General features: G+C 41.4%; 2 protein-coding genes across 5 annotated transcripts in view; both read left to right on the forward strand.

Annotated features, from left to right (window-relative positions):
- Window positions 1-282: 282 nt before the first annotated feature.
- Window positions 283-1,693, forward strand: ddt (D-dopachrome tautomerase). Its single transcript, XM_041222755.1, has 3 exons — window positions 283-492; window positions 833-1,008; window positions 1,477-1,693. Exons 1-3 carry the CDS (start codon window positions 385-387, stop codon window positions 1,547-1,549), a joined length of 357 nt encoding a protein of 118 aa, XP_041078689.1. The 5' UTR covers window positions 283-384; the 3' UTR covers window positions 1,550-1,693.
- A 1,321-nt stretch (window positions 1,694-3,014) lies between these two features.
- The window catches only part of LOC121297225 (calcineurin-binding protein cabin-1-like), a 69,880-nt gene continuing 50,695 nt past the window's right edge, over window positions 3,015-22,199 (forward strand). For all 4 annotated transcript variants that reach the window (XM_041223383.1, XM_041223384.1, XM_041223385.1 and 1 more), the window contains exons 1-23: window positions 3,015-3,620; window positions 3,806-3,869; window positions 3,958-4,050; window positions 4,204-4,317; window positions 4,628-4,762; window positions 5,159-5,339; window positions 7,700-7,829; window positions 8,279-8,428; window positions 8,892-9,196; window positions 9,597-9,765; window positions 10,225-10,361; window positions 10,874-11,091; window positions 11,554-11,632; window positions 11,977-12,164; window positions 12,768-12,917; window positions 13,411-13,605; window positions 14,082-14,318; window positions 14,949-15,105; window positions 15,686-15,801; window positions 16,495-16,656; window positions 18,458-18,664; window positions 21,106-21,251; window positions 21,571-21,832. In XM_041223383.1, coding sequence (XP_041079317.1) covers window positions 3,867-3,869; window positions 3,958-4,050; window positions 4,204-4,317; window positions 4,628-4,762; window positions 5,159-5,339; window positions 7,700-7,829; window positions 8,279-8,428; window positions 8,892-9,196; window positions 9,597-9,765; window positions 10,225-10,361; window positions 10,874-11,091; window positions 11,554-11,632; window positions 11,977-12,164; window positions 12,768-12,917; window positions 13,411-13,605; window positions 14,082-14,318; window positions 14,949-15,105; window positions 15,686-15,801; window positions 16,495-16,656; window positions 18,458-18,664; window positions 21,106-21,251; window positions 21,571-21,832 — 3,534 coding nt within the window. In that variant the 5' untranslated portion in view covers window positions 3,015-3,620; window positions 3,806-3,866. The remainder of the gene's footprint in view (window positions 3,621-3,805; window positions 3,870-3,957; window positions 4,051-4,203; window positions 4,318-4,627; window positions 4,763-5,158; window positions 5,340-7,699; window positions 7,830-8,278; window positions 8,429-8,891; window positions 9,197-9,596; window positions 9,766-10,224; window positions 10,362-10,873; window positions 11,092-11,553; window positions 11,633-11,976; window positions 12,165-12,767; window positions 12,918-13,410; window positions 13,606-14,081; window positions 14,319-14,948; window positions 15,106-15,685; window positions 15,802-16,494; window positions 16,657-18,457; window positions 18,665-21,105; window positions 21,252-21,570; window positions 21,833-22,199) is intronic.

A 22,199-nucleotide genomic window follows, 5' to 3' on the forward strand; every position in this document is an offset into this window, starting at 1 on the left:
CCTGCGTGTTCTTAAAGGTGTGCTTGCTACCTTTCATGGCCTTAAACAGTCTTAAACATCCAATACACATAGAAAAAGAGATTTATTTTGGTGTGGGGTAACTGCAATAAAATTTGGTTATAAACAGCCAACAAGTCTCTGCATTTAATGAGTATACCGGTAATATAAAAAAGGTCTAATGATATGTTCCCTACAACACATCGTGTAACGTCCTACCTCTTTAAGAATGTCACGGAACGGGCGTTTTTCTTCCAGCCAATGAGCTGTTAGAAGATTTCAACAAAAATCCAACAACTTCCTTGTGTAGTTTTCCTGTCTTTAAAACTCTGGCTGACTGTTTCCATCTGGCACGTTACACGACTGCACTGACACTGTCTAAGAAACATGCCTTTTATCGATGTGGAGACCAACCTTCCTGCCAGTCGGTTTCCCGACGAGGTTGTGAAAAAGCTTTGCTCTGAAGCGGCTTCAATATTAGGAAAACCCGAGGACGTGAGTATATTGAAATGCTTTATGGCATATCATATCATGCGTCCGTTATCCATTGAGCGCCCTTGAACTTGACACTTCAGTTAAACGATACAATTCAGTGGATGGCAAAGGGACAGAGTTCAGTGATATGGTCGCGTTATTGTGTTACTTAATATATCACTAGATACATTAATGAGTGGCGGGGAACTAAATGTATGCATTAGTTATGTAGATAATGAACTAAAAATGTTCATTATCTACGTACCTAAAAACGTAAATTTTAAAGCAGAAGCTGGGGTTGCCATTCTTGTTGTTTCAGTGCTCATGTGTTGTATACCGCTGTACACTCTTTCATTGACAGAGAGTTAACGTGACGGTGAAGGCAGGGTTGCCGATGCTGATCTCGGGGTCCATGGCTCCCTGTGTCCAGCTGGTCATTTCTTCCATCGGAGTGGTCGGGACGGCGGAGCAGAACAAGGAACACAGCGCCAAGCTTTTCCAGTTTCTCACCAAGGAGCTGGGGCTGAGTGAAGACAGGTCAGGGTTCTTTAAACAGTCATATACTCTCTGTGTATTAGTGACAGTACCTGGTAAACCCCTGTAGCGCTCCCTGTGTAGTTGCGCTGCCTTTCACCAGCCTGATTACTTTGGTATATAATTACAGAGACTATTCGCTCTTTTTTATCTCGAGTTTGAAGTCAGTTTCAACATATCCGACTGATCCCTGATAGTGAAAAGTTCAAATCAGGGTAAGGGGATCAGAAATAATAATACACTCCCAGTGTGAATCTCCCTTCTAGACTTCACTTTATGATTACGTGGATAGAACTGAATTTAAACTGTAGTAGGGTCTGGATTAAGTTTGAATGGCAACATCCTAAAAAGCCTTTCACCTACCGCAGGATTTTCTTCTTTTTCTGCAAGGACAAAAGTGAGGAGCCCATGCTGATTGACAGCAGCTATTGAATTAAGTACATTGTTTTTCTGTTTTTGCATGTTCAACAGGATTCTCCTCCGTTTCTATCCTCTGGAAGCCTGGCAAATTGGGAAGAAAGGAACAGTCATGTCCTTCCTCTAAACACTAGTCATTGATATTGAGAAAACAACGTTTATTACACAGCATCGGAATGTAGAGAACAACACGATCTGGGTACTTTCAATCACATTACAGAAACTGTGCATTAAATGTGTTTTAATAATAAAATACTGGCACCTAAACTGAGATCCTGACCTTGGGGAAAGTTATTTGATGCCACTGTGCTGCAGGGCAATCAATCCATGCAGTTGGCTGCCATCAGGAGCCTGAGTCTGTATTAAAATGCAGGTTTGCACCACATTGTTGATGGAACTGATGGCTTTGATTTGTGGCTTCAATGTGAATTGTGGTCAAGCAGAGCAAGAATGTGTGGAAACACAGAGAGAGTATCTAGCCTGAGCCAATAAACCCAAATCATCTGTGTGTGTTTTATACAGTAATATGTTACATTGGATAATATCCTTTGGTGGTTTAGTTTAAGCAGTTGTATTTACATAACCCAAGTGTGTTTGTTTTAAATTGCTCACCTGCTTAGGATTTTATGATCATATTCTCTTAACTGAACTAGTTTTAAGGACACCAGAAGCATTGCATTTTGGGTAACATATAACATGCACTTTCAAGTAATAGCATTTTTATTGCTGATGAAAGTTCATAAATATTATTAATCAAACTAAAACATGCTTTGTCAAGGAAAAGTAGGTGTGGTCCAGATTGTCATATTCCTGGAAGTTCATGAAGTTCTAGATAGCAAAAAAGCTAATTTACCCTCCCACAATTTTCTTTGCCAAAATTGGCATCATTATAAAGTGTACTAGCTAGAATTGTACAACAGTACACATGCAAGCAATGTGAAATATATTTAGGACTGTTGGCTTTCAACAATCACATCTTACAAATCATTGCCAATGTTATACTTCAGAGTTGGAAGTTCACATTTCAAGGTATTTGACTGCAGGGACATCTAGACTCTATAAAAAGACACACCTTGAGCACAGTTTTGTCAGGCAATAGCCTGGTTGAAGCAAAAGCTCAGGAAAACAACGTCCTTATTCTATTAAATCATGTTCAATAAAATACTAAAAATACGCCTAAATGTCTGCACCTTCCTCCTTACTTTACCACCACATGTACTTAAACCAGTTGTATTATCTGCAGTTTGTTAACAGTCTCTCTACTGGGTAAATGCAACAAGATCTTGTGTAACTAATATTGACCTTGGAAAGGGTTCAGATTGAAGAATTATTCACACTCCTACACTGAAATCTGCTTCTTGCTACATCATTTCTACTAAACCTGCAGCACAGGGTTATGAAAACAAGCTCCTTTTAAAACGAGCCAGTTCGAAGGGTTAATGGTGCAACTGGACAATGCCATTGTGAGAAGCGCAACTTATCCTGGGCACTGATTGGGCAATATCGTTCGCCTTATTGTCTGTTGGCTTTGAGTATGTGAGTGCGTGATTGGCTGTTTTCTACCGGCTCTGTATCCATTAGGGTATTGTGTTACTGAAAAACCAGACTCAAAACAGACGGACAAAGGTGGTGCATTGATCAGGCAGGCGATTAAGTCATATTAATTGTTACTGCAATCGGTACCGTACCTGCACAAGTGCTATACATTCAGATCGCTGCGAATGAATACAGCTATGTTTGTGTTATTATTATTATTATTATTATTATTATTAGGATGATGATGATGATGTGATCAGTGATCATCTGTTCTGCGGGTATATTTCTATTTTGAAATGTTAGACTCGTGTTGTGGCTTCTCTGACCAGTACCCGGGGCTAGCAGATAGACTAGTCTACAGCGTGGACCCCACAGCCGCTGTTCATAGTACATTCAGGCTTCTGGTTATTTGGAAATACAGTCGTACCCTAATCCAAACCTACGCATTAACCGTAACCTCGTACACATCAAGATTCTATTAAAACACCCCTACTGCCAGTAGCAGAAATAGACTGTCATGTATGTTTATTAAAACGTTTCTGAATGTAAATCTATGTGTGGGTTTTTGTTACACTAGGGGTACCATCAGTTTGTATTTATACAGTGTTATGGGGTCACTCCAGCTCAAGTGGATCGAGTGCTGTGTTGTCATTTTTCACCACGTGAGTGATTAAATAAAGTTATCGTCATTTTAAAGCTTATTTCAATTGATTTTCATCAAAAACAATGAGCAGAACCCATTGGCCCACTTGATATGCAGCATATTTAATTATTGTATGCTGTCTATTGGTTATTAATTTAATTATTGTGCAGATAGTATTGTTTACAGAAAATGTTATTCTTTCAGATCATAGGTGGTGGCATGCACTTGCACAAGACTTTTATGGGAAACTGACCTTGAGTGAAAAATGGTACGTATTTAATTTCTAATTAGCAGTTGTCTACCTTTGGTGGACAGTAATACACACCCTACACACAGATTATCATGTTGTTTTTCAGATACGTATCGCAGCCCTTAATGCTGCCTCAGCAACTAGCGATGAGCATGAGGATTCCCTAAAGAGCCACAAGTCTCAGACCAAGGAGGCCCAGGTTAGTAGATATGAGAGGTATTCAACCTATATTAGGTGTACATTAGGTTACATGTTCTCACATTGGTGTCTTTTTGTTTGCCTGAACGTGGATGCAGCTACTGTACTACTGTGAATTTAATTTTATGATCCAAATTCTTCTTCTTCTGATTAGGAAGCTGAAGCATTTTCTTTATACCACAAAGCCTTGGACCTGCAGAAGCATGACCAGTTTGAGGAGTCTGCGAAGGCTTACCACATGCTACTGGAGACCCCACTGCTCAAAGAGGTCTGTAATAATGGCAGCAGGAGCAGCAGGCCTTGGTTCCCTTCCTCTCTTGAAACCTAATGTAGTTCACCATTTAGGACTGTGTACTTGTGTTGATCAAGTAATTTTTGTTTCAGAAAAGTGCCATGTCTTTCAGAAATGAAGTCCAAATCATACTGATGTATAGTGTAGTATACAGTAAAGCACAATTAGCAATTAGTGATTAATTGGAAATTGTGAAGATAGCTAAAATTAGTGGCATGCTAATAAAAGAGGGGGTTACAGTATCTGAATGTTTTTTATTGATTTTATTTTTACTTTTGTTTCCCAGGCTATTCCTTCTGAGGACGAGAAGGTAGGACTGAAGCACCCTGGGCTGATGCTGAAATACTCCACGTACAAGAACCTAGCCAGCCTAGCAGTGCTCCGAGATGACCTGGAGACAGCCATGGACTTCTATCTAGAGGTAAACAAGCTCCAGGGTTTTGCCATATCGTATTTTGCCTTCAGTATTGTCTGGAGTCTTTGATAACATTTCGTTATCAGAAATCAAATTGTAATGTGATTACTGTCATTTAGTTACATATGGAGACATTTGTAGAGAAGTAGGGGGAACAAATCTGAGCGATCGTTTGCCCTTTAACACTTTTGTCCATTAACTTTAGGTTTTAATATGTTCTTTTTGTAAAATGCAGTGCCACTTGTTGGAAATATGTAATATTTGAAGATTCTGTAAATTAAAATAGCAAAACGTTTTTATTTTATACAGCATATAATTCATGTTTAGTCCTGTAAAGTCTTCTACTGTTTCTTGCTTATTAATGGATATTTATAACCAGTCATACCTGTTTCTGTTATTCAGGCTGTCTTGCTGGACTCTACGGACGTGAACATGTGGTATAAGATTGGTCAGGTGGCCCTGCGTCTGATTCGAATCCCGCTGGCCCGACACGCCTTCGAGGAGGGACTGCGGTGCAACCCTGACCACTGGCCGTGCCTGGACAACCTCATCACAGTGCTCTACACACTCAGCGACTACAGCTGTGAGCAAGAACTCAGTGAACTTTATCACTTGAAGGAGGCTAAGCAAGATTATTCTCACTGGTCCCCCTTTTTCTTCTCTGGATTCTTTTTTGATTCTTTGCTTGTATTTTATCCTTTAGTTTGCAGCTCTATAGATGGAAAAATTGCTGTGTTTTGCTGGTGCTTAATCACTTTTGTAGTTTAAACGCAGTCTAAGGGTCGAACTGAAATCAGACCATGCGAGCCACAGCAAACATTCCCAGGGCAACAGTTGATCTATAGGACTGTATTTGAAATTTACAAAATGAATTAACATAAAAACATGGGCTGTCTGGTGTGGCTGCTGGTAAAATGAATTCCAGTAACAGCAGGACTCTAAAAAGCAAGGTATCATGGCTTGATCATGAGATGTTCCCATCCTGTTAAAAACTCAAGGATACTTTAGACATACAAAATTTAAATGTTCTTCAATTTTAATAGCATATATTCTGCCCAGTTTAACATAAGTTAACATAAGTTAAACAACTGAACCATATGCAAGTTTGTTACAGTAATCCTTTTTTTTAACCTTGAAAGAAAACCACTTGTCAGTAGGTCTAAGTTCCTTAAACCTTTTTATACTACTGACCTGAAAAAAGGATCACGTTTTGCATATTGTGCAAGGCGTTTCCTTTTTTTTTTCTGGACGGTTTTCTGAGATGGCATTGTTATGCACGGTAGAAATCTGTGTGTTTTGAAAGGGTAGTGTTTGTTGTTTGTTTTTTCTTCCCGACAACCACATAATCATGTTATGGTTTGGACACAAACACTTTGTGATTTGGTGTGTAGAAGTGTCTCCAGTTGCTGTATTGGGAAGGGCACTGTGGCCACAATTGCCATGGCAGATGTACATTTTGTTGGGCATTGCAGCAGTTGAAAAGGGCATCCACGGGCATTGCCACATGACCACTGTTAATATCGAGCCCTGCTATAGCTTTGTTTATCGTGCTCAGCAACAGGATGGGCCGTATTATATTTTACCTTCAACTGTCTTGCCTGAAATTAGTTGCAACTGCAGTGAATGACAAAACAATTGAAGCTATCGCCATTCTACCTGAACTGAGAAATATTTACCAACCATTCTAAACGAGCCCTGAATTAATCTTTTGGCAGAGGCGCAGGTGGTAATTAGAATGCTCCATGCTGCAACACATTCCACACCAAGCACAGCTTTAGTATTTGTCTTATTAAAACAAGATTGAGAGTTGAGAGCAGTGTGGTAGGTGAAAACGTATGGTGGTGTTCTGTGCAGTGTAAAGCCTTGTATTTCAGTATTCAAGCCTGCTCTCCCTGGTTCTTTCCGCCTCACTGGGAATTCAGGAGGCAGTAGCTGGCGTCAAGGGCTCTGATCTATTATACATCAGAGCACCTGCAGGAAACAGCTTTTATCACCTATAGATGTTTAACTTCAACTGCGAAATACAGGATTGAAGTGCAGGAAATAATGCGCCGGTCCAGGGAACAATGCAATAAAATCCAATCCAATTTCTGTTCTCTGCAATGTTGTGGAATTAAACTCATCCTGAGCGAGACGAGGTAGTAAGACACCCTTTGTTGTGGAGCCAGGCTGTTAGCACGCCACAGTACACAGTAATGCAAATCAAACAGCGAATTGAAAGAGACTAATAATGAGTAACAGGACGCTATCGGAGGCTTAGCCAGGTGAGGTCGGTTTTTGTCTGTATAAAAAAAGTACAAATGTGTTACATTTTTTTGTAATTTAGCACATGGAAGTTAATAATTGAAAAAAATATATAATTGAAGAGCTGTGTCTCTTTGTTTTTAAATTTGCTGTTTCTGAAACCTGCACTTGGTCCTGACACCACGGTTTTTGAGCTGTAAAAAGGGAATGTTCTGCTAATGAATGAATAGTAAGATTGTTTTGTATCTCACTTAGTATGATTGTCAAAATGTCTAATATATATGTTATGCTTTTAGTTTTATACACAAATGGATGTAAAACCTTTTATATTTTGGTAATCAAACTTAACATTTACTTCTATGCAGATTTTGTTCTTTATCCAGTACACCAGACCAAGACATTTATTGAGAAACTATTAAAATGAAAATAAGGTGGTGGATCTTTCCATAAACACCAAGTCACTTGTTCTAATTTTCTCATTAAATCATCTGGTCCATTTAATTCAAAGTCCTGTATATGGCAACAATGTAAAACCTCTGTCGTTGTGGGATTACCTCTAATCTGGATTGATTAATGTGCCAGATTTGCCATTTTCATGGAGTGGATTGACCCAGGAGGGTTGTTTGTGCACAATGTGAAAGACCATATTCATTAAAGACTGGTTTTAAATGAGCTGTTGCTCTGTCTTGTTGTGTCCAGGCTGCCTGTATTTTATCTGTAAAGCCCTGGAGAAGGACCGCTGCTACACCAAAGGTCTGGTTTTGAAAGAGCGGATATTCGAAGAGCAGCCCTGCCTACGAAAGGATTCCTTCCGCATGTTCATGACATGGTGAGTGGGGCAGATTAACAGGTCAGCAGCAGGGTTTATTCCTGGCTTTCTGTACTGCCATCAAACTGCTTGGGTGGGTTTGATGTAAAACTGAAGCTTGAAGTGTTATATTATTCAGAGTCCTCAGATGTAGAAAATAGTTTGTTAGGCTTTTCAAATATACTGGCTTGTCATGTGAAAGTATTCAAAAGCCTATATAAGCATATTATCTGAACTAGTGAATAAAATAGTTATCCTGAATAGGGTTTAAACTAAAACAAAGTAATGGGAGATCCCCTGTGATTATCCTTTTTCTGACCACTAGGTGTCACAGTTGCTCATTGTCAGTGTCTGGTTCAATATATTCTTCTGTTACAGATGTGTATGTACAAGCAAACATTATGACTACAGAGACCTCATTGTGTGTTAGAGCAGTGGTCTCATTCCCTGTGCTGTGTGTTCCTGGGCAGTGACATGTCAGTCCACGCGGTGGAGGTGGATGAAGGGGAGGCGACAGCCGTGCTCCAGGAAGCTCTGGAGCTACGCAGGAGGAGACAGGCCCTGGACACCCGAGAGCCACAGCCCGACCTCAAGCTCATCCAGCCCATCACTTACTACACGTACGCTGTTTATTCGTTGTACAGCTTCTCTCTGCAGTCCTAATGAAGAGTACAGTCAGTGTGTAGTGACCACCCTCTGCTCTCCTGTTTTGTGTTCAAGTGAAACCACATTGGTTTTACTGTAGCTGCAAAAGCCTGGCTGAACCAGTGTAAGGTGGGGGGTTCAATTAAAGGGGCTAGTCTTAGAGGTACACTCCCAGCTGTCTCTGATCAGTCTGTATTATTCTCAGCTCAGTCAGTCTGCACCTTGGCTGTTTTGAACATCATTTTGATCTGTGTTGGGATTCTGCTAAGGCTTTTGCTTAATGCTTTAGCTGCACATGATTTTCCATGAAGGTCACCTGTCAAAGTACTGATCCCAAGAACCCAAGGTGTATGCAAAAAGCTTGCAGATATTGTTTTATGTCAGTGAAGTGTTAAAGTAACTTCTGTTGTCTGATGATGCTGCTTGCTGTGCCCCCAGATGGAAATGCCTGGGAGAGAGCCTGCTGGCCATGTACAGGCACCAGACCACCTGTGAGCCACCTCGGCCAAGCCTGGGCAAGAGGATCGACCTGTCTGAATACCAGGACCCTGACCGGCTCCACACCTCCCCCCTGTCCTTCACTCCAATCAGTGTGATCCAAATCGCCTCCAGCAACAATAGCACATCACTGCCCGCTACAGAGCTGATCCCAACCAGCCAGCCCCCTGCCCAGCCCCCAGCCCAGACCACCGTGCTCCAGCTAGCGCAGAGCCAGAACATTGTTGAAGTGACCACGACCATAGGTGTGTGGTGAGATGTGTATAGCAGCTAACATGGTGTACAAGACTCCTTTCTTCTTGAGATAAATTGTGAACGTGTATGGTTTGTCAGTGGCATATTAATCTTTTCTGTTTCCAACCAAGAAGCTGATTTCTCTTTTCTGTTTCCATTGCCGTCAATCTAGCACTAGCCAAAAGCAAAATTAAAAAGAACAAGCCAGGATGAAAAAGTGGCTGACAAAACTACAGTTCTCTAGGCACTGTAGAGCTGCAGGCTGGGTTAGCACTTGTCTAGTTTTGTAAGGGGAAGAGTCCTTTTGTGACAGAGATGCCTATCAGCAGGAGAACTCCAGATCAGCTAGTCTGCTGTCAGCTGTGTTGTCTCAGTCAGTACTGACAGGCTGCTCTCTCTGTGGCGTTGCAGCTGACGCGTCCCTAGCTGACAAGGCGAAGAAGCCCCCCAAACGGAAGCGTGCTGCGGAGGAGAGCGGAGAGACAGCCAAGCGACGCTCAGCCAGGGTCCGAAACACCAAGTGCAAGAAGGAGGAGAAGATTGACTTCCAGGAGCTGCTGGTCAAGTTCCTGCCCTCCAGGTGCAGTGCATATTCACCTGAGCAACAATACTGGAAAGCCCTTCTAAAAAGTGCTTTTAGCAGCTTTCAAGAAACTTGTTAAATTTTATTATTTTTACTTGCTGAAAGCAAATGGGTAACATACTGAAGTGAAGTGGGTTTGTGTTCATCTTTTGATGTCATTACAAAGTAACAGGCTTCCTGTACTGCAATATTTTCGGTTTGGTTGATTCTTTGCATATTCAAAGAATGTGTGCCAGATATACCAAGAACTCAAGATATGAAACGGTCAGATTTATTAGATGGGTGAGCAAACTAATCATCTATTACTATGAAGAATGATGAATAATAAAAAATAAACAAATTTAAGTTTGATCTAATTGTGACCATAGGGGTTTGTTCCTGCAGGTATTCATATTTAGTTTATGAAGTTAGTATACAAACATAGCAAATGCCAGATGTTGAATGTCTCCCTCGCAGGCTGAAGAAGCTGGACCCGGAGGATGAGGATGAAAGCTTAAACAGCTATGAGATCCTCTCCGAGGTGAAGCAAGACAGCGCGAAGCTTGTCGGCTCACATTGCATGTCTTTCGACTCCACGCCCTTCATGGAATCTGGTAGGTTTTCATTCACTTACACAATATCTATATGATAATGTAGTAAAAGAGTAGATTGCAGTTGTAATCCACATTACAAGAAAACTGTTGCATCTGGAATTAGCATGTTTGGCAGAAAACATAATGGCAGCTATGTTTGTCTACTGCACCTTGTCCTGGCGTTTTACTTTATCAGTTTCTGTAAATGCTAACTGTAGAACTTGGATATCGTAGCATCAAAGGGATGACGTATTGCTAGTCTTTTAGCTTTAACTGGTAATAGTCACTTCATTGCTAATCCAATAGTGTATAAGGTAATGTAAGTCCAGATAGTAGCGAATTAATTTTGCATGAGTTTTGGCAAAATTAATCTTCAGAAACACTTGCCCAAGTTTGATAAAACATTCACCGCAGTACACGTGACCTTTTTGCAAAAAACAGACACCTGGACCTTAAAAGCTATATCTTTGGAACTACAATGTACTGTGAATGCAGGAACCTGTAATATCTGAGTTTATATTTTTTTTATATAGAAAGGCTAGGTGTCCACACCTTCCTGCTGAATAACATGACTAACGGTGGGATCCTGGAGCTGATGATGCGTTATCTGAAGGTGATCGGTCAGCAGTTCCTGGCGGAGTGGCCTGCAGGCCTGGCAGCAGTGGTCTTGGAGATCTACACCAACTGGAGGAAACACAGCAGCAGCCTGCCCATCCCCCTTCTCCGGGACTGCAGCAACCAGCACATCAAGGTACAGGACAGACTGAGGGCAGGGAATAGCAAGAGAGGCAGATCCTGAAGGCTTTGCCAGGCTGTTACTAATTTTGTTTTCCAATCATGCTGATCTCTGCTGGCGAGGTAATACAAGTTAATAGGATGTAAACTGTAAAGCTATGATCCAAATAGATCTCCCTAGTTAATTGTAAAGTGCATGTTCCCTGAAAAATCCCTGTTACAATGCAGCTTGCTAGAAAGATTCTCAGGATTGTTTGGTTTCTCCATGAAATTCACAACCTGGAAAACTCATGAACTGAAATCGGAGTTTAGGAAACATTGTCCTCACAATGTTAGTTAGATTCAAATACTTTGTTCCCAGTGCCAGACGGTTTTATTGGATTTATAAATTGGAGTCTGGTTTTTGAGAACTAGCTGCCTTCTGTTGCATAGGTTTGTAAAAATCAATGTGATTTTTAAATTTTTTTTTCCCTTGTAGGATATGATGGTGATGAGCCTGTCATGCATGGAGCTCCAGCTTGAGCAGTGGTTACTGACAAAGGGCAAAAACAGCATAAGTAAGAGCTACATGTCTTTTAATTACTGTAGTTTTGAAATAGAAAAAAAACTAAACACATATCTCTATTACAGAACTGATCTGGTATATTTATCTTCGTGCTCTGTTCGTATTGTGGTTCTTTTGCACTTTCGGTGCACCCGTTGTTTACCATAATAGTGTGATAAAGCATAGGTAATTGTAGTGCTCAGAGAAGTATGGTAAAGCATAATACAAACATGGTATAACCATGGGGAAATTGTAGTGCAAATGTACAGTGGTAAACCTTTAAGGAATATTAAAGTGCAGTCAGATTTGTAAATGGTGACAAACACCAGTCTCGTTGTCTCTTGTCTGTGTTCTCAGTCTCTCCACGGAAGTGCCAGTCGGGTCCAGTCTCGGATCAGTTCGGCTCAGATTTGCCCGGCCAGCATTTCCAGGGTGACCTGGTGCAGCTGGCCTTTGCCTCCTCGCAGAGGGACCTGTTTGAGGACAGCTGGCTGTCCTTCGTGGTCCGGGTCTATTGGCTCAAAGCACGCTTCCTAGCACTGCAGGTACTGACAAGGGACAAAGAATCCACATCATTATCTTCCCCCAATGAAAGATCATTTTATCTTGATTTGTATTTATCGTGTCTTGTTATCTCTAGATTATTCATTAAAAAAACATATACCCTTCAATATGTACAATATTTAGATTATGGGAATAGGATATAAGAAATATGCAACAAATTTCTCCTTTTTTCTATCTTTCTTTCTGCAATTTATCTCCCCTTTTAAAACAATGTTTTACTTGATGAGCATGATCACATAATTAAAAGTTCAGATGAACCAAAAAAAATATTTGATCACACAAAGCCTGATATCAAAAAAGGCTCCAATCATCATATAATACCTAATCAGAGCTGCTATAGTCACTCTTGATAGGGGCTGTTGGAAAGCAGCAGCTGGAGCACTCTACTTCCCTCTGTGGAAAATCCATGGAATTCATTGTAAGCGACTTTATTATATGAATGTGGACTTAAGCCCCCCCCCTTTTTTAAATTTTTTTTTTAGAATGGGCTTGTGTGTTGGCAGCCCTGATGTAATGGGGGCTTTTATCTTTAAAATGGGTATTTCACAATGAAACCCTGCCACTGTTGTTGCTGCTTGTTCCAGGGTGACATGGAGCAGGCTCTGGAGAGCTATGATATCTGCACAGGGATGCTCCAGGGCCCCACTGCGATACAGTCTGGAGGTGAAAGCGGTGAGAAGTTCACCATCCATCTGCCCAACCTGTGCATGGACTCGGCCATCTCCGTGGAAGAGGTGAGACTGCCGGCCAGACAGCTCAACATCGGATCGGAGAGTAATGTGTTTGGTTCCTGTCTTGTGAATTTCACCTACTGGAGACTTTGTTGACCATGTCCTTAGTTATTGGGTTGAGCAGTCCAGAACATTGATCTACAGTTATGGCCAAATGTTTTCCATCATTCTATAGAATTACTTATTTTGAATGAAACCTGCTGGATAATGTTACATTAACATATTGAATTACTTTGCAGTTTTCCATATACTAGCAATAACCTGACAATTCTTTTAGACAAAATTCTGCCTCAATCTAGATGATGCTTTTAGCCAGATCTGTAAGTATTCAATTAAATACATCTTGAATTGGCATGAACTGGACTGAAAGAGCCCTAATTGAGCGCTTTGTTATTTACGTCACTGGATGCTGCATGTCAGAATTACATTTTGAATCTGGATTATTTCCTTATGCAAATGTGCCTGTTCAGATGTTCTGCTGTGGCCCCTCTCGCAGGTTGACAAGAAGCTGAAGTCCCTGGAGCGCTGCCAGTCCTTGGAAGAGCTGCAGTGTCTCTTTGAGTCAGGGGATTACCAGGCGGTGGTGCAGCTCCTCCGCCCCACTCTGAGCACAGAGGGATCGGGCCGGGCCAGGCAGCTCGAGTTCAGCACCTCCATCCCAGAGAGACCTGCTCAGCTGCTGCTGCTCCAGGTCAGGACCCCTGCACAGAACACGATGCACTGTGCATGATGTACAAACGCACTCGTTATCGATCATATCTGATACAAGACTAATGATTTGTGCAAGGCATTTGGAAAAGCTTGTTTGGGTGTTGACGACTTAATCTAACACACAAGAAAAATCTTAGGAATTCTAAGGCCATATTTATAAGAAAGAAACACCAAAAAATAGCCCAAACCTACTTGACTTAAGGGTTGATTTGATCAAACTATTCCCCACTGAGATAAACCACAGCTGGATGTTTTTTTTTTTTTTTTTACACTACCTAGGGAATACAGCTGGATTGCATCAGCAACTACCTTGGATAATACAATCCACAGAGGCTTACCCTGGGGGGGTTACTGGATGATAAAACTGATCACTTAGTTATTTATGAAATGTGCCATCCAATTTACGCTTGAGTGCTTGCAGATGTAAGTGTGTTCTCTCTGTCTGCCCTGCTCCAGAACTCGCTGCTGAAGCTGAAGGATTTCCGACAGTGTCTGGAGTGCTCTGAGGTGTCTCTGAACGAAGCTATCCAGCAGATGAACAGCGTGAGTGTGTCCTCCGCTAAAGAGGAGTGGGTCGCCACGGTGACACAGCTGCTGACTGGCATCGACCTCTGCTTCTCCGAGGACCCCAGCATCTTGAAGAGCTGCCTCCGGACCGCCAGCCTGGTGTGCTTCACTAGCAACCTCATACAGGTGCCACCCTGCCGCTCTGCTTGGATCCCTTCAATTAGTATTTCTAAATCATTTGCATTGCTCAGTGGCCAGTAAAACATGTACCTGTGCTAGCTTTTGCTACATATACATATTCATCTACATCCCAAGTCAAAACTGCTGGCATGACTGTTAAACTGGTTGCTGAAGGAAATAACAGTGGAATGGTCATTCACTTATTCACTTTCTGACGTTTTACAGCTATGGCCAAAAGTTTTGCATCACCCTATAGAATTAACTAGTTTTGCTTCATAGTCTAATGAAACCTGCTGAATAATGTTGCTTTCGCATAGTGAATTGCATACCGCTTTGTAGTTTTCCCATATACTTAACAAAAAACTGATAAAAACTGAAAAATTTGACATTTCGAACATCTAACACGAAAGAGTGTACTACTGTTACGGCTTCCTGTAGACACTTGCAATATCATTCTGTAGTTTCGGTGATGCTAAATAAAAGATCGAAGTTATGTTCGTGTAGTTTTTGTTTCAATTCTAAAATTCTAGATGATGCGAAACGTTGAGCTATAGCTGTACATGTACATGCACTTGTATATGGATCCACATTCTAATGAATTGTGTTCCTCTCTCTCGCTCTGTCTGTGCGCTGCAGCTCATCGATTGCAGCATGGCGATCCCGGAGGACCCCAAGGAGCCGTACATGTCGTCCGTGCTGCCCTGGATCTTGCTCTACCACATCATCAAGCAGGAGGAGGAGACCTTCGACTCCCTGCGCAAGCAGCACTGGCAGGGGAAGAGCCACGAAGAGGGTGGGGGTCCTCTGTAGAAACTAACGTGTGTATCCACAGGTCAGAGGAGGTACCTCCCAGACGGTGGCAATGCGAGATCCCGACACTCATCAACCGCTCTGGAATATTGTATGTTTTAAAACTAACAAGACATGAGTCAGAACTCATCCAACTTCTCCTTCCTGCAACAAAATGTTTCTTGCCAGTTTAATATATTTTTTAAGAATGGTTTTGTTAGTCTCAGAAAGTGTGTTCTCGCCTTTGCATTTGTAGATGTCTTCAAGACATTGAAGAAGATACTGGGAAAAAATATACATCATCAAAACACTGAATTTGAGTTACTTGAAGTATTTATTTCTGAATTCAGCACGATTGAGTGTTGGGTTGTTATAGATGATAACTGTCATCCATAGGGAGGTAAAGCTCAGTGTTCAGATCTGCCTCTGTTTAGATAATTAAAGTAGACCTTGTTAAGTTAACGACCCTTGATCAGGAAGTGCGTAACTATGATTCAGTTTTGTTTTAAACTAACGGTGTTCTTGAATCTGATCTGATGGTAGTGTTGTGATGCCCTAGTAATTTGTTTGAATGTATTCCCCAGATGATGCCGACGCCCCGATGCTGCCCTCCTCCCTGATGCTGCTGAACACAGCTCACGAGTACCTGGGCAGGAGGGCTTGGTGCTGCAGCTCGGATGGGGCTCTCCTTAAGTTTTATGTAAGTCTTGCTGTATTGCACACCACTGACACTGTCCCACAGTCCACAATCATGTTAATACTACTATATCATTCAGTGGTATCTGTTAACTATATAACTGTTTGTGTTTTTTTTGTTTTTTTATAATCGTTATATGTGTGATATATATAATTTTTTTTTACCGTATAAAATGGTGAAACTATTTATTTAAGTAGTTACCCTTGGACAGTTTTTCTGTTTCTTTTGTTCTAGTGGTAGTTTTGTTTAGTAATGCCTTTTAATAGAATCAACTGTGTGTGTGTATGTGTATATATATATATATATAAAATATGTAATACAGCTAAATGTTGCTCTACTTGACGTCGAAAGAGTTAGCATTTTGTATACTGTGCTTTAATGGAAAGTAGACCATGCTGACTGGACAGTTTTTTAAGCTGTAGGGACTCATTTTAGACACATGCTTTTGACTAAATGTAGCCCATTCCATGTTATGTGTTTTACACGAACATTTAAGCACTCTGGAAATCATTCCTTATGAGTCATCAAGAAAATGTTCCTTTAGGAATGTTTTGGCTATATCGCTTAAATATGCGTTACACCAAGTGTTCAGACTCCATTACACTGTGGAGGGGAAGCTCTAAACTGTAACACACGTAACGTGGAGTGGGCCTGGTTTGGTGTTTCGTTGAAAGCGTGCCCCTCTGTGTCTGTCAGGTGCGTGTGTTGCAGAAGGAGCTGGCTGCCTCCACCTCAGAAGATGCTCACCCCTACAAAGAGGAGCTGGAGACTGCCCTGGAGCAGTGCTTCTACTGCCTGTACTCCTACCCCAGCAAGAAGAACAAGGCGCGCTACCTCGAGGAGCACTCTGTACAGCAGGTCAGCAGGGACCCGTCATAGAGCCTCGCTCGCTCCTCTCTCACAATACTACGGGAACAAATTGAAAGCATTACCCAACCGAGTTTAATTACACTGACAAAGCAGCTGTCTACAGGGAGGATGAGGAACAAAATATCTCGGTAGCAGTGTTATTTTTAGCTTTAATTGACGACTCTTTTTTTTTTTTTTTTTTTTTTTTTAGTGCAATATATAATCAAGATTGAGCAAATTATTGATTTGATGTTCTGCTCATGGATGATTGTTTTAACCCTAATGAGCCATGCATTCCCATTGCAAGCAGTGCCTCTGCTGCCTGTATGAAGAGCAGTACCCAGAACGTGAAGGAGAACCCAGTGCATTAATGATCATTGTTGGTGTTGTAATCAGAGCAGTGTTTCAGCTGCACTCTGGATACTGAGCATTAGGAAGTGAGATACACACAATAGAAGGTACTCTTGACATATTCAGTCAGTGTGTTTACATTTTGCTTAGCCTGATATACAAACCATCAATATATTTTAATGTTGTGTTTTATAAAAGTTAGACTTTAAGGGGGGATTTCTATTACATATTAACAATCCTCCTGATCAGACCCTTTTTATATACAAAGCAAGATAGAGAAGCAATACCATAGCAGACCACCAGAGGACTTGTCGTTCTGCAAAGTTTAGCTTCACAGTGGGTTTTGTTTTGGTCTACTTTTGTATCTATCATTTGGAAGGTAATTAAAACATGCAGTCTGTCAAGCATGTGTGCTCATTTTGAAAGAGGCCCTGTCTTGAAATGTGGATGAGAAGAAGCAGCTTTTAAGAAACGGTATTTCAGGTCACTGGGGTCAGCATGTCTGGTATTTCAGAAAGTCGAGGGGGCGGGGGGCGGTTTACTCCATCATTAGTAACGAATAAAGACATATGCACGCAAACACTTGAAGTATTCAAAATTTAAACCCCTTAGAATATATATACACCCACAAAGTCTCTAAAGATCGAAAAGGTTAAGGTTGACCGTCCCACTGAACCCACATAAAAAGAGTTTCTATAGCAACCCCACACTGTGCATTTAAAAAAAACAATTATGCACATATTTACACAATCGTCACTTCTCTGACACTATGCACTGGGGAAAGAAGCACGGCATGTATTGAATATGTGGTACTTGCACATGTGTTTTCAATGAGCAATGAGGAGATTCTTTCCCAGCTTCCTCCTGAAACGCAGCCAGTTCAGACCTCATGCAGGCGCCCTAAATAAAATAATAAAACTCCTGTTTGTTTGGCTTGTGTATGAGTCAGACAGCTTGGAATCTGGTGTTTTTACAGTTTTATTCACCCAGCTTTTACTGCAGTTTGAAATCCCATGTATTAGCCTGTGGCTGTGAGCGAATATCCTAACCATTTGCATTTTCTTTTTTTTTTAATGCAAGGTTTAAAGGGGCAATGTGTTAGCATTGGAGGTATGGAGTGGTTCATAAGCAAACTGGGGTTGTTTGTAGTGTTAAGCACTGACCCACATTCATTTGTAAGGCACAGTGTTTGAGTGGTTTTGAATTAATGATAAAATAATGCCGGACTTGCTCCACACTTAATTTAAATGCAAACCTATTTTAACATTGGGTTGTACTTCAGTGTTGATGCTATTCTGATTTATTTTTTAATTGTGTAAGTTATCATTTATAAATATTTATTTTTATAACACATAGACATGAATCACCAACCACATAATGTTTTGCCTCCTTTTTTAATGTGATCGTTTTGCTGTTAGCACAGTGTCTCAGATCCTACCTTCCTTCTCGCTGTGTGCAGGTGGACCTGATGTGGTGTGAAGCCTTGTTCCTGTTTGAATATGTCAAGCCCAAGACAATGCCGGAGTTCGACAGCTACAAGGCAAGCACAGTGTCTGCAGACCTGGCCAACCTGCTGAGGAAGATCTCCTTCATCGTCCCTCGCAGCGAGACCCCCATACTCTCAATGGAGGAAGTGTCTGCCTTCATCGAGGGGACCTCCGACAAGGTAAACCACAGCACGCCAGAAGAGACCTATATGAGCAAAATCATATAGTCTGCAAATGCATTACTTGAATTGTTCTTTCTGGTGATTTGGATACTGGATAGTGTCAGAAATAAGAGTCAGGGAAAGCTGCACTTCCAACGTGTCTGCATACTTCAATACACAAGCAACAAAACACACGGACAAATAAACAGGCACGAGGGCCAAAACATAAGGTTAAACAAAACAGTTCTGCTATCAGGCTGGGCATTCGCCTTCACTGACCAAGTTCTCCAAAAATACAGTACATACACTCACCTAAACGTCACCTACTCCCTCTCCCAGACAAATAGAGACATGTGGCCACTCCCCAATTAGCTCGCAATTACCTAATTGGGGAATGGCCACACCTGTGATTGCTGGCTGTCACAGATTTAACCCCATCCCTGCCAACCTTATACCCACACACACACACACACACACACACACACACACACACTATTTACATTAACCCTTTCCGTTCCTATGTCGGACCAGGTCCGACATTACAATTTTTCCTTTCCAGTCCACAAAAAAACGTAAAGCACAGGTCTCTAGTTGTGGCCGGAAAAAGCAGAGAAAACCTTTCAGTTGCCGAGTGTGACCATATCTGAGCAATACAGATAGCCCCTGCACCACTGAGGTAGCACGGGACACAAAGGACATAACTGCTTCTGCATCCAGCACTCAAAGAATGTCACAGACATTTGCAGAGCTTTTTGAGATGTTATAGTAATAAAATAATGTCTTGGATCGCATTATTGAGGAGTTAAAAAAACAAGTGATCAGGAGAGGATTTATCAGTATGCACGTCTATAAATAGGTAAATGAAAAATACAAAGGGTGGGGGGGTGTTTGTGTAAAATAAACCGTGTGTTTGAAACTAAATTTGACCTGAAGTGTCTGACAAGCGCTGAATAAATGGACTGCGAAAGGTTAAGGGCTTTCGCCCTGCCGCAGATACATTGTCTTATATAAGCTGAGTGAGAGTTGAGTGCAATTATAGAGCAGCAATCATGGGAACTTCCCAAGGGATTCCTCCCGGAACACAGTGGCTGCATTGGCCAGTACGCCCGTCAACAGCCTCCTTTTACAGTTGTGTGCAACATATTGTACTTGTCTACTTAATCAATCATCTGGGAGCTACAGATTGTGAGCTTGTGTAACAGGTCACGCTATCTTCTTGAGCAGTCAGTTTAAACTAGTTGACTGCTTAGTTTTCTTCACATGTATACAGCAGCCAAGAGACACCAGCTAGTTTGGTTAGTAACATATTTATGTTGTCCTTATAAATGCAATAAAATAAAAAGCTAATTTTGTATCACCGGTTGGATAGGTAAAAACATGTCTATGCAAACTGCTGTCTTTCTCAAACCCACAGGTAATGTACTCCAGGTAGTTAACGTTGTATTAAATAGCCATCCCCCCCAATGTGCTGCTGTTTTCTCTCAATCTCAAAACATACACATGCTTACTGAAGTCCAGTGAAAAGTGCTTTGAATCTCTTCTGTTTCGTGAAGAAATCTGTGCTGATATGTGTCTCGATCGAATCTTCCTGCTCACGGCATATTCCTGTATATCTATATGTCTGTGCGTTTGTATGTTCGTAGTATCTGTCCTGTGCCTACACTTTTTGTGTGTTGCTGGCAGTCTGTAGGTAAAACCAATTATTAAAGCAAAACAAGCAACGGTGATGTTTGAAAAGGCAGACGCAGACCCTGATTTATGGAATAATAGACCAAACAGTGCATAGCATAGTGGAGTCATTATTCACAATGTGACCGCACTCTCAGACATGTGTTGTCAAAGCTTAGTAGCCTATGTTAAGTAGTTCTCTGGAACCAAAAAGACCAATTTCATTTTCTGCGTTAGGTATTACTACATTAATAATGTAACTCGATGGTACTGGGCAGAACAGAATAGCCATGTAATAGGAAATGCAGAAGAAAAAAGGTGAGTGCATACATTTAAATCCTCTTAATGTTGAAAATAATACAGAGAAGTGCTTTAACTGACCTGCAGGAAAGGGTTCCTGAAGCTGGAAATGTTCTTGTTGATATTTCTGTCTCTGTTGGAAATGGATTGTGCCAAGCACTCATTGATATCGCCCTGTTTACATAGGGGCTGTTCCAAAGACAACAGAGTGGCGACACTGGAATAAAACAGTTGGATTTTTTTCCCTCCTTTTCTCTTGGCAGTTGCATTTTCTTTAGCTGTTAAGACAGTTGTCTGAGCCATTTAAAGAACAGACAGCGTCTGTGGTTAGAACAGGAAAATTGGAACATATTCATTCCTGCTACCATTTCTGACTAAACTTGTCTCTTCCAAGCTGCTAACCTGTGTTTTTTTGTTTTTGTATTTCTGCTATACTGTGTTTTATGATTTTATGTTTGCTTTATGGGTACCATCTTTTCATTCTTGTCCAGGTGCCAAGTCTCCCTGAAGGAGCTAGTCCAGCACCCCCTCTGGTGTGCGAGCTGTATTACCTCCTGGCTGATTATCACTTCAAAAACAAGGAGCAGTCGAAAGCCATTAAATTCTACATGCATGACATCTGCATATCTCCAGACAGGTCAGTACAGGAGAATTCTGCAGCTGTGTTGGAGGATGTGTGTCATTGCTGATTTTGTGTGCAGGTTTGGGTTATTTTAGAAACATAACAATTGCTGGGATTGCTCAACTGCTTTCATTCGAAACCGATTTCATTGACTAACAGTGATTTCAATTCAAGTAATGTTGCCATTGTGAGAAGCTTGTTCTAAAAGAATAATGCGAATTGCAAGTGTGATCAGTGATGTGTTGGAGTTGATTAAAAGGGAACAAGAGTTGGAATTGGTTTTAAAGGAATTGGAATTGACCCCAGCCCTGTTTGTGTGTTGGTTGCGGTGCAGGTTTGATTCGTGGGCCGGTATGGCGCTGGCCAGAGCCAGCCGCATCCAGGACAAGCTGAACTCTAACGAGCTGAAGAGCGACGGGCCGATCTGGAAGCACTCCCTGTCGGTTCTGAACTGCTTCAAGCGGGCCGTGGAGGTGGACTTCTCCAACCTGTCCCTGTGGATCGAGTATGGCACAATATCCTACGCTCTGCATTCCTTCGCCTCACGGCTGGTCAAGCAGTACAGGAGTGACCTGCCTGCAGAATTCATCAAGCAGGTAGAGATGAGACTGACCTACCGAGTCATTGAGAACAGGGCCAAGGGCCATGGAAACAAGGACAAAAAATTAAATAATTATGCACCAAGTAAAAAGCTAACGTGAAACCTGTGGTAACACAAAAGTGATTTATTTTTTAGTTTTTCACGTTGTGGTTTAGTTTGAGTTTGGGGACCCCTGAATTATTGTCCTCACACAAGTTCTTTGGGCGAGCAATTAGATTGTAAACATTCACACATTTTAGTTTTTCTTTTCAAATCATATCTTAGGGTGCAAAAAATGTAAAGATTTAAAAATCAGACAGACTGAGCTCTTCAGAAGGCTGCACTAATTGGAGCTTGAGCTGTCTGCCGATGCTGCTGTGTGA

Source organism: Polyodon spathula, chromosome 22, assembly GCF_017654505.1.
Source record: "Polyodon spathula isolate WHYD16114869_AA chromosome 22, ASM1765450v1, whole genome shotgun sequence".
Taxonomy (NCBI): Eukaryota; Metazoa; Chordata; class Actinopteri; order Acipenseriformes; family Polyodontidae; genus Polyodon; species Polyodon spathula.

Excerpts from the sequence above, each read along its gene's own strand:
- ddt (XM_041222755.1), top strand. The coding sequence starts at position 385 with ATGCCTTTTATCGATGTGGAGACCAACCTTCCTGCCAGTCGGTTTCCC. Across the intron at positions 493-832 it reads TATTAGGAAAACCCGAGGAC|AGAGTTAACGTGACGGTGAA; the intron begins GTGAGTATATTG and ends TTTCATTGACAG. Across the intron at positions 1,009-1,476 it reads CTGGGGCTGAGTGAAGACAG|GATTCTCCTCCGTTTCTATC; the intron begins GTCAGGGTTCTT and ends CATGTTCAACAG.